Below are 11,138 nucleotides of genomic sequence, written 5' to 3' on the forward strand. Positions count from 1 at the left end.
GGGCAACTTCAGCAAATCCCGCATTTAGGAATAAATTTCTTAACTCCCTGAAGGGCCAAATGGGCCAGACCAGACTTCTGCCTCCAGGGGTCTGGTCTGGAGGCGAGGGGCACGGGCCTTGGGCCGGTGCAAAGAGGAAGCTGCGGGCGGGGCATAGAGGGGAGGGTCCGCGGAAGCCCCGCCCGCCCCCAGCCCGCCCGGCCCCGCCCCGTCACAAGGCCCCGCCCCGGCCCCGGCCCCGCCCCGTTGCACGGCCCCGCCCGTCACAAGGCCTTGCCCCGCCCCCGTCCCCGCCCCGTCACAGGCCCCGCCCCCGGCCCCGCCCCGTCACACGGCCCCGCTGCGTCTCCCGAGTCGCAGGCGCAGGCCCAGCCGAGCGGCCGCCGAGCGGGTGCGGGTGCGGGCGCACCGGCTATCACCGCGCGACCCGCGCAGTGGACACTGTGCGCACCGGCCTGCGGCGCCCCGCCAGCGGTGAGTCCCCGGCCCGAGCCCAGGAGGGTGTCTGAGCCGCCGCGCCGCGCGGCCGGTCGCCCCCGCCCCCGCCCCCACGGGTCCTGCGCATCCGAGCGGAGCCGCCTCGGGTCGGTCACCGGGTCCGGCCGGGGCGCGCGGCCGAGCGGCCGGGGATGGCGGCGGCGGTGGGGGCTGGGAGCCGCGGCGGCCTGGAGCCGGCGGGAGGGGGCGGCGCGCTGCGGCGACGGCGGGACGCGCGGCCCCGTGCGCCCCCGGCCCGCGGACGGCCCACCCGCCCTCGGTGCCAGTGCCGCGGCCGCAGCCCCCGACCTGCTTCGCCTCGCCCCACGCCCGCTTTGTTCCCCGCACGCCCCGCGGTCGCTTCCATCCCCCACACACCCCCGCACCCCGCTGTTCCCGGCGTACCCCACTGGCAGGTACCGGCAGCCGATCCGGGCCTGATCCCCCCACCCCGGAATCCGGAGCCAGGGGCCGCTGGGCCCTGTTCTTGGGGGGAGGGAGGTTCAGGCCCTCGTTGGTCACAGATGGCCCAGGGATTTCCTGGGATAGAAATAGCCACCAGCTCTGGCCCCTTAAAGCTGCTTAAGGGGCAGGATGCGGAGGGGAGGGTCCGGGCACACCCCACACGTCCCCTACCGAGACCCCAGCCCCCACTCGCTGAGCTCCCACCCGGGAGACTCCGACAGCAGTGCAGGCCTCCGGCTGCTTGTAAGAAACAGCCCAAGCCCCAGATCCCGAGGCTGGCGGTTGTCCCCTCGCCCGCCCCCTCCCCCACCCTACAGGCGGCCTAGAAGGCCCAAGGCGCCGGTCGGGTCCCCACCTGCCTTTCAGGGCCCTGGCTCCTGGGCTCCCCACAGCCCAGGGCAAAGGTCACAGTCTCTCCTTTCTTCCCTCTGGGTTTCCGGCAGCAGGTGGGGTTGCCCAGGGCTGCATCCCGACATTGTCGGACAAACCGACTATTCCACTGTTTCCTTTCTGTCTCCTCTAGGGGCGGACCGCAGAACCCGAGGCCATGTCCCATGAAAAGAGTTTTTTGGTGTCTGGGGACAACTATCCTACCCCCAACCCTGGATATCCGGGGGGGCCCCAGCCACCCATGCCCCCCTATGCTCAGCCTCCCTACCCTGGGGCCCCTTACCCTCAGCCCCCTTTCCAGCCCTCCCCCTACGGTCAGCCAGGGTACCCCCATGGCCCCAGCCCCTACCCCCAAGGGGGCTATCCACAGGGCCCCTACCCCCAAGGGGGCTACCCACAGGGCCCTTACCCACAAGAGAGCTACCCACAGGGCCCCTACCCCCAAGGGGGCTACCCACAGGGGCCGTATCCTCAAAGCCCCTTCCCCCCCAACCCCTATGGACAGCCACAGGTCTTCCCGGGACAAGACCCTGACTGTGAGTCTCAGGAAGGGAGGGGTGGGGGGGAAGGGTTGCTCATGAGTGTCACTGACCCAGTCTGTCTGCTCCTCAGCACCCCAGCATGGAAACTACCAGGAGGAGGGTCCCCCCTCCTACTACGACAACCAGGACTTCCCTGCCACCAACTGGGATGACAAGAGCATCCGACAGGCCTTCATCCGAAAGGTGGGTGGGGTTGTCTCGGAGGCGGTGTGGGGTGTGGCGCCTGGTGGATGACTCTGAGCGGCCCCTCCCCCAGGTGTTCCTGGTGCTGACCCTGCAGCTGTCGGTGACCCTGGCCACGGTGTCTGTGTTCACTTTTGTTGGGGAGGTGAAGGGCTTTGTCCGGCAGAACGTCTGGACCTACTATGTATCCTACGCCGTCTTCTTCATCTCCCTCGTCGTCCTCAGCTGTTGTGGGGACTTCCGGCGAAAGCACCCCTGGAACCTTGTCGCACTGGTAACCCCCAGACCTGAGCCTCTGGGCCCCCAAGCCCGGCCATGCAGTCCCACACTCGCACTCTTCCGGGCCTGGTCACCTTCGTTCTCCTTGTGCTCGTGAAGCAGGGGCAGGCGGGGGTGGCATGGGGCACACACCAAGGCCAACCCTTGTCTCCCACCCCAGTCGGTCCTGACCGCCAGCCTGTCATACATGGTGGGCATGATCGCCAGCTTCTATAACACCGAGGCAGTCATCATGGCCGTGGGCATCACCACAGTCGTCTGCTTCACGGTCGTCATCTTCTCCATGCAGGTGAGGGGCCTCCCGTGGCAGGGCCGTGGCCCCAGGGGCTGAGCGGCCTTTCAGGCCCAGCCCCATGGCCCGTTCCTCTCCTGTCTGCAGACCCGCTACGACTTCACCTCGTGCATGGGTGTGCTCCTGGTGAGCATGGTGGTGCTCTTCATCTTCGCCATCCTCTGCATCTTCATCCGGAACCGCATCCTGGAGATCGTGTATGCCTCACTGGGCGCTCTGCTCTTCACCTGCGTGAGTGACGAGGGGCGGCCTTGGCTGGGGGTGGGGTGCTGGGCAGGCAGGCTGGTCCCTCACACCGCTGTGCCGTCACCGCTAGTTCCTGGCCGTGGACACCCAGCTGCTGCTGGGGAACAAGCAGCTGTCCCTGAGCCCAGAAGAGTACGTGTTTGCCGCGCTCAACCTGTACACAGACATCATCAACATCTTCTTGTACATCCTCACCATCATTGGCCGCGCCAAGGAGTAGCTGAGCCCCAGCTCGCCGTGCCCACTCGGGTGGCATGGCTGGCCTGGACCCTGCCCCTGGCACGGCAGTGCTGTCTGTACTTCCCCTCCCTCGTCCCCTGGCACAGCCTGGGGCAGAAGACACCCCTCTCTGACCCTCCTGTACGTACACTGCAGATACTTCATTCGGACCCACTGTGGCCACAGCATGGCCCCTTTAGTCCTCCCGCCCCTGCCAAGGGGCAACAAGGCCACGTTTCCGTGCCACCTCCTGTCCACTCATTGTTGCATGAGCCCTGTCTGCCAGCCCACCCCAGGGACTGGGGAGAGGGATTGAGCCACGAGGTGAGGGTGCACGTCTTCCCTCCTGTCCCAGCTCCCCAGCCTGGCGTAGAGCACCCCTTCCCTCCCCCCTGCCCTGGAGTGCTGCCCTCTGGGGGACATGCCGGGTGGGGGTCTTACCCCTGTGCTGAGCCCTGAGGGCAGAGAGGACGGCATGTTTCAGGGGAGGAGGAAGCCTTCCTCTCTCATTCTGCTGTCACTGAAATTCCAATAAATGGGATCTGCTCTCTGCCTTTCTTGGTCACTCTTCTCCCGGCCACGTTCAACATTAAATGGGGAGGGGCTTCAGATCCCCCCACTGATGGGGACACAGGACCAGAAGTGAATCGTGGAGGTTAATACAATGCCAAGTCTCTGCCCACACGAGGCCACATCTCCGATGGACAGAGACCCTAGGGTGCCCAGAGGGAGCTAAGCCTGTGCTGGGGCACCCGATGGTAAGTGGCCTGGCTGTGTCTACCAGGTGTTCCCTGGAGATGGCACGGTATAGCCCCCTCACTATTCTGTCACCTGGGCACAGGTCATCCTTAGGGAGATTTAGGGAGGCTCCCCAGGGCAGCCTGCCGTGCTCCTTGGGCTCTCCCTGGGCCTCCCCAGCTCTGTGCAGTCCATCTGCATGGGCATCCTGATGGACCACCCAGGCCCGCCTCACACAGAGGTCCCTGCTCCTCTCCAGCCTCCCTATGAGAAATGCAGGCTGCAGATCCTGTCCAAGAGCCAGACAGAGACAGGGCTCGACTGTCGGGGCCCCTCGGCCTGCCCAGGCCCAGTCCCGTGGAGCCCTCAGCCACAGCCTGTGCTGTGTTTCCTGCCCTGTGGCTCCTGCTACTGGCTGCCTACAGGAGGCTGGGGGTCCTCCGCTGCCTACAGGAGGCTGGGGGTCCTCCACTGCCCAGGACCTGGCTGCATCTGAGCCCTGCTGAGCTCTCACGGCCCCCAGCTCTGGACCCAGGGGGAGCCTTGAAGATGGACATTCCCACGTCAGCCTTTCTCCTGAGGCTCTCCATGCAGCATGGCCTAAGGATCACTCAAGGCTCCTCCCCACCACTTGGTGGGTCCCCTTGTTTAACTGGTGCTGGCACCTCTGTGTGAAGCCAGTGCCACTCTGACGTCCACAGGCACCGCAGCTGTGGGCAGCCCAGGTACTAGCTCATCCTCCCTGAAACCTGCTCCTGCATTACGTCCAGCCGGAGCAGGGCTGCCCACTTCTCTCGCCCTCCCACCTTCCCCTGCCTCACTGGCTTCCTCGCCTACCCGCCCTCCACCAGGACCGTAGCGTGTGTTTCTGAAACATCCATCACATCCATCGTACTACCCGCCTGCCTAAACCTCGGTGGTGCCCTCAGGATGAAGTCCACGCTCCTTAGCATGGCACACAGGCCTTGCCACTTGCCCACTGGTGGCTACAACTGCCCTCTTGCTGTCCCCTTGCCCTTCAGCCCGGGGCCCTGAGCCGCGAGAGGGCTCCCTGCTGCACGTGCAGAGCTGTCATCGTTCACAGACAGCCCCTCTGCCGGAGCGGGACCACGCTGCCCTCCCGGCTCCAGAGCGGGACCACGCTGCCCTCCCGGCTCCAGAGCGGGACCACGCTGCCTCCCGGCCACGAGGGCACCGCCTGGAGTCCACCTTGCCTTCTGCAGTGGCTAACCGTAGTCACATGCTAAGCAGTGGGTGGGCCACATGGCTCCCCCTTCCCCCACCTCTCCTTCTGGCCGTTTCCTGAGCAAGTGCAGTTCCTCCTCCGGGTGCCCGCCTGTGCTCCAGCATGCCAAGGAGAAGAAAAACCTGCCTAGCTCTAGCTCCCAGACCCCTCAGGATTTTACACAAAAAAGGAGAATCAAGTGTTTATATGGTTAACAAGAACTTGGTGTGGGGGCAAGGGAGTGGTCTCAGGAATAACTGCCAAGCGAAATGTGCCAGGACAGTGTTTTCTTGAGGAGTCTGAGATGGACACAAACTCTTGGCTGAGAGGGATAGGCTTTAGGGCGGCTCCCTGAGGATGGCAAGGTCCAGAGGTGTGGGGCAGGGCCAGGGAGCCAGAGGATCTGCAGCAAACACCCCTATTGCCAGAGAGAAGGCCAGGGCTGAACACGAGGACTTGGGCCTGTCCTGCAGGTAAAGGGCACCCAGGCAGGGGCCACAGCTGGGTTTGTGTTTAGGAAGATGAGTCTGGCAACAGAAGACACAGGGGAAGCCAGGGGTCTGTGAACAGGTGAAGTGAGCAGCAAGGAAGCAGTTGAGACATGCCAGAGAGCTGGGAGCACAGATGCTTCCAGAAGCATCGGGAGGTGCTAGTTAAGCCAGACTGGGTGCAGCCAAAGGCAGCCGGGATGTGTCTGCCAACCGAGAGGTCTGCTATCTGCCGTGTCCCAGCCAGGGAGTGAAATGAGGAGTGCAGGTGGAAGAGAAGACCAGTTGCTGACATCTGGGAGGTGACCTGGTCCTATCTTCTAGCCTCAGCGTTGCCAGGAGCTGGCCTGGCACTCGCAGATAGAGGCCTCCGTGTCTCCTGGTTAAAATTTCATAGAACATCACCATCAGACTACTCCGTGACCATGATGGATCAATACAAAAACAAGACCCCTCCGTAACTGTGACTGAACACAGACAAAACACGGTCACTGTCCAGGCTGTAAAAAGGGCAAGCAGTGCCCTGTCCTGGCCAATCTGAGCGGCTGCAGCCTCTTCACAGCTGCCAGCTCCAGCCCGGCTCCAGTCTGTCTCCTTTCAAATGCGACGCAGTTGAGATACTCAATTGCAAAATGACGCCAGCTTCCTGACAGCACCAACCCAGAGCAAAGGCCCACTTCCCTAAACCCCCACCCCCAGATTATTCAAGCCAAATCCTGTAAGAAGTCCTTTCCAGCACCCTCTTACCACGACGCCCCAGGGTGTGCACACACTCACACGAGGGGCAGTCACTGGCTTGTTCAAGCAGTGGCTGGGGGGTGGGTTTCTCGAGGAACACTGACACTAACCATATGAAGGCCAAAAAGAGACCTAAATAAAACAATTTATTCTTCAATCAAAAAACATTTATGTACATGAATAAATATTAAACCCACACTTGATTTCAAGACTAAACCACACAGATATCTATGGAGCAAAACGTGCAAGTCTCCACCCATTCCTACCCTGCCAAGCACCATCAATCAACCGCGCCTGCCGAAACCAGCTAATTTTGTGTTTTTAGTAGAGACAGGGTTTCTCCATATTGGTCAGGCTGGTTTTGAAGTCCCAACCTGAGGTGATCCACCCGCCTTGGCCTCCCAAAGTGCTGGGATTACAGGCGTGAGCCACTGCGCCCGACCTCTTGTTTTTATCTTTTATACGGAGGCTCACTCTATTGCCCAGGCTGGAGTGCAGAGGCATGATCATGGCTCATGCAGCCTGGACCTTTGGAATCAAGCAACCTTCCTACCTCACAGACCCTCAGCCTCTCAAGTACTTAGGATTACAGGCATGAGCCACCGTGCCCAGCCAAACCTTAGTTTTTAAAATATAAATTTAATTTAAAATACAGGCCAGGTGCGGTGGTTCATGCCTGTAATCCCAGCACTCTGGGAGGCCGAGGCAGGCAGATCAATTGAGGTCAGGAGTTCGAGACCAGCCTGGCCAACATGGTGAAACCCTGTCCCTATGAAAAATACAAAACTAGCTAGACATGGTGGTGCATACCTGTAATCGAAGCTACTTGGGAGGCTGAGGCAGGAGAATCGCTTGAACCCGGGAGGCAGAAGTGGCAGTGAGCTGAGATCATGCCATTGCACTACAGCCTGGGCATCAAGAGTGAAACTCTGTCTCAAAAAAAAAAAAGAAAGAAAAGAAAAGAAAAAAAGTCCAGGCATAGCAGCTTATGCCTGTAATTCCAACACTTTGGCAGGAGGATCGCTTGAGCCTAGGAGTTAGAGACCAGCCTGGACAACAAAGCAAAATCCTATCTCTAAATACATACACACGTGTGTGTGTGTGTGTGTGTGTGTGTGTGTGCATTCTCAGTGTTGATTTTGTTAGAGATAATAATGTTATTGTTATGTTAAATATCAAAGGTCTTGCCCATGGAGATACCTACTGAAATACTCATAAAATAATAAAAGTGTCTGGCATCTGCTTTAAAACACTCTAGGGGAAAAAAGGTAAGAGGGAGATAAATGAAGCAAGATTGACAAAATGCTGATAAACGTACAAGCATTTTGATTGATGAATACATATGGGTCCGTCAGGCTTTACTTTTTGAAAGGTTTGAAATTTTTCTTTTTCTATTTTTTTTTTTTTTTTTTTTTTTTTTTTTGAGACAGAGTCTCACTCTGTCACCAGGCACCAGGCTGGAGTGCAGAGGCACAATCTCAGCTCACTGCAACCTCTGCCTCCCAGGTTCAAGCAATTCTCCTGCCTCAGCCTCCTGAGTAGTTGGGACTACAGGCGTGCACCACCGTGCCCAGCTAATTTTTTGTATTTTTTTAATAGAGACAGGGTTTCACCATGTTGGCCTGGATGGTCTCGATCTCGACCTCGTGATCCACCTGCCTCAGCCTCCCAAAGTGCTGGGATTACGGGCGTGAGCCACTGAGGCCGGCCTGAAATTGTTCATAATAAAAAGTTTTAAATAGAGGCATCTTAATCTTAAAAGTAAATCTCCTACAAATTGATCTATATTTAATGCCAGTCCAATAAGAAATCACAATAGGCCAGGTACAGTATCAGCTACTCAGGAAGCTGAAGCAGGAGGATTGCTTCGGCCCAGGCGTTTGAGAACAGCCTGGGCAACATAGTGAGACCCTATCTCCAAAAAAGAAGAAAATCCCAACAGAATTCAATAAGCTGATTCTAAAATTGACATAAAAGAGTAAAATAAGATTAATACTCTAAAACTCCTGACACTTCTTCTGGAGAAGATTCTGGATGGGGACTAGCCCTGATATCAGAACATATTATAAAACAATAACAATTAAAACAGTGTGGTATTAATGCAAGAATAGACCAAAAGGGAAAAAAAGGAATATAGCAGAAAACGTAACAATAGAACCACACACTTTTAAAGGTGAAACTAGGTGCCTACTTCGTACATAAAAATCCACCATTGCTGGATGAAGAATATAAATCTCAAAAGCAAAACTTTATAACTTTTGTCTTGAAACACACAAAAGCACTAATTACAAAAACATTCAACATTATTAAAATCAAGAACTTCTGTTCATCAAAAGACACCTTAAATAAAATTGAAAAATAATAAGGGAGGCCAAGGTAACAGAATCATTTGAGTCCAGGAGTGTGAGACCTACCTAGGCAATATAGCTAGAGCCCATCTCAAAAATAAATTAATTAAATTGAAAAAACAAGTTAAAAACTGGGAGAGATATTCATAACACATACAACAGACAATGGATTTTCATAAAAAATATAAAAAGAATTCCTACAAACCAATGCGGGAAATCAATTTTTAAAATAAATATGGAGACTTCTGGCCACAAAGAACTAAGATAGAACCAGGATTTATACGCACACTCACTACAAACAACTAAAAAATGTTATGAAACAGCCGGGTGACTCACGCCTGTAATCCCAGAACTTTGGGAGGCCAAGGCGGGTGGATCGCTTGAGGTCAGGAGTTTTAGATCAGCCTGGCCAACATGGTGAAATCCTGTCTCTACTAAAAATACAAAAATTAGCTGGGCATGGTGGTACACGCCTGTAATCCCAGCTACTTGGGAGGCTGAGGCAGGAGAATCACTTGAACCTGGGAGGCGGAGGTTGCAGTGAGCCAAGACTGAGATTGCGCCACTGCACTCCAGTCTGGGTGACAGAGCAAAACTGTCTCAAAAAAAAAAAAGTTATGAAACAATGATTTTCAGAAATTATGCAAACATCTTGTAAAAATCGTCCTGTGATGCAACAGGCAGCAGACGACTGTGACCCTGAGACAGGAGCACTGCGGTCATCCTTTCTGCCCAGAGGCACATTTCAGGCCATGGGACAGAAAACAGTCCCAGGCAAAGCAGTGACAGCTCCCTGAGATAAAAATCAAAGGTCAGGGAAGCTAAAGAAGCTAAACATAGTTCTAGGACAGAATTCTGGAAAGGAGGCAACTATATATACATATAAAAGAGCAACAGAAACCTGCATGGGGGCTGGCTCAGCGTCTCACACCATAATCTCAGCACTTTGGGAGGCCAAGACAGGAGGATCGCTTGAGCCCAGGAGTTCAAAACCAGCCTGGGCAACATAGTAAAACCTCATCTCTACAAAAAAAAAAAACCTTTTTTTTTTTGATTAGCCGGAGAAGTTACCAAGGGTCCAAAGCCTAACAAAGAAAGCCCTGCTGGTCTCTCCACTGGCTTTTAGTCCCTGAGCCCTTTCTGAGGGGTAACTGGATGGCCCCCGGGGTTGATGACCAAGTTCATACTACCAAAGTCTCTACTTCTAGCCAAGACCTCAGGAGCCTCTCCTCTGAGGCCGCTCATCCCAGTTCCTGACTGGCAGGCCCCAGGTAGACAAGCAGATATCCCTGCTCTCCTGCGGGCTGCCAGCCTCCCCGGGGCCCTCCAGACTCATCAAAGGGACAATGGCTTCCTCAGAAACCCAGGGACATGTCCTCGACACTCAGAAGCCAGTTTTTATCTTGTCTGTTTCAACTGCTAGTATACAGCAGCTTCTCCAGCTTCTGGTGCCATTCTTTTAGAAAAAAGAAAAAGCTGAATAAAAATAGGTTCATATATTTATTGAGCACCTACCATGCGCTGGGGCCTTGCTGGGCTCTGGGATGCAGAGCAGAGTTTGCTGTGGCCCTTGTCCTCTCCTGGGATATCACTGGAAGTCCTTCCTCTGGGCAGAGCCTAGCTCCAGTGGGGTGTCAGAAAGACACACACATCTGCCTTGGCAACTGTGCAGAGAGAGGCTGCAGCGAAAGAGGCGAAGCCAGAGGCGAGAAGAGAGACCAAGACTAGGCTGCCTGTACCAAGCCCGGACCCCGACAGCCGGGAACATGCTGAACGGCCCAGTGCCTCAGTGGCCCCGCCTGCTGGATGGGGTATTACCTGCTTTGGGGGCTTGTTAGGACTGTCACAACAGTGCCTGGTAAAGAATAAGCCTCAACAGATGTCAGCCATGGCCCTTCTGTCGTCTGAAGTACAGGAGAGCCGTGGAGAGGAGTCACTGCTGACGTCCAGGAGGGCACTGGCAGTCAAGTGCCAACTGAATCTGTGGGAGCACAGACGGGACAGCTCCCTCTCGGACGCAGACCCGGAGGTTAAAAACGGCCACAGCAGGCAGGATTGAAATGTTCACATGGCCAATACTGCTAGGACGCACAGCGGATGGCTCCTTCCCAGGAGGCGTCTCTCAGCACACCCAGCACAGAAGCAGCACGTTGCAGCCTATCAGGTGGATGGGACAGAGGCTCCCAGCTGCAGGCCCTCGTTCTTTGGCAACTTCATGCCTTGGAAAGATGGCTTCAGAAGGAAACTTGTTACATGCAGAGACTCCCAAGCCAAGAAAGGAGCAAAGATCCCTGAAGGCCCTGCCAAGCTGAAATGCTGAGCTGAATCAAATGAGGCAAATTTGAATGGGGACAGACTGTGCGAAAGCCAGTGACCCAAGACTGGAACGAGGAGATCTGACTCAGCGAAAGCAAGTGGGCCGACACTGGAGGTTTGTTCGTAGGGAGCCCCTGACAGCCTGTGAGGAGCCCAAACCCGAGTGCACCCCAGGAGGCGCCTGTCACTCCT

At 56.2% G+C, this 11,138-nt stretch overlaps 1 protein-coding gene across 1 annotated transcript; it reads left to right on the forward strand.

Moving 5' to 3' along the window:
• The first annotated feature begins 329 nt into the window (after positions 1-329).
• On the forward strand, positions 330-3,645 carry GRINA (glutamate ionotropic receptor NMDA type subunit associated protein 1). The gene is made up of 7 exons (XM_021676000.2): positions 330-474; positions 1,466-1,868; positions 1,945-2,057; positions 2,131-2,331; positions 2,497-2,625; positions 2,716-2,859; positions 2,945-3,645. Exons 2-7 carry the CDS (start codon positions 1,490-1,492, stop codon positions 3,092-3,094), a joined length of 1,116 nt encoding a protein of 371 aa, XP_021531675.1. The 5' UTR covers positions 330-474; positions 1,466-1,489; the 3' UTR covers positions 3,095-3,645.
• Positions 3,646-11,138: the final 7,493 nt, after the last annotated feature.

Source organism: Aotus nancymaae, unplaced genomic scaffold, assembly GCF_030222135.1.
Source record: "Aotus nancymaae isolate 86718 unplaced genomic scaffold, 86718_ANA_hifiasm-v0.15.2.pri h1tg000036l, whole genome shotgun sequence".
NCBI classification, from domain to species: Eukaryota; Metazoa; Chordata; class Mammalia; order Primates; family Aotidae; genus Aotus; species Aotus nancymaae.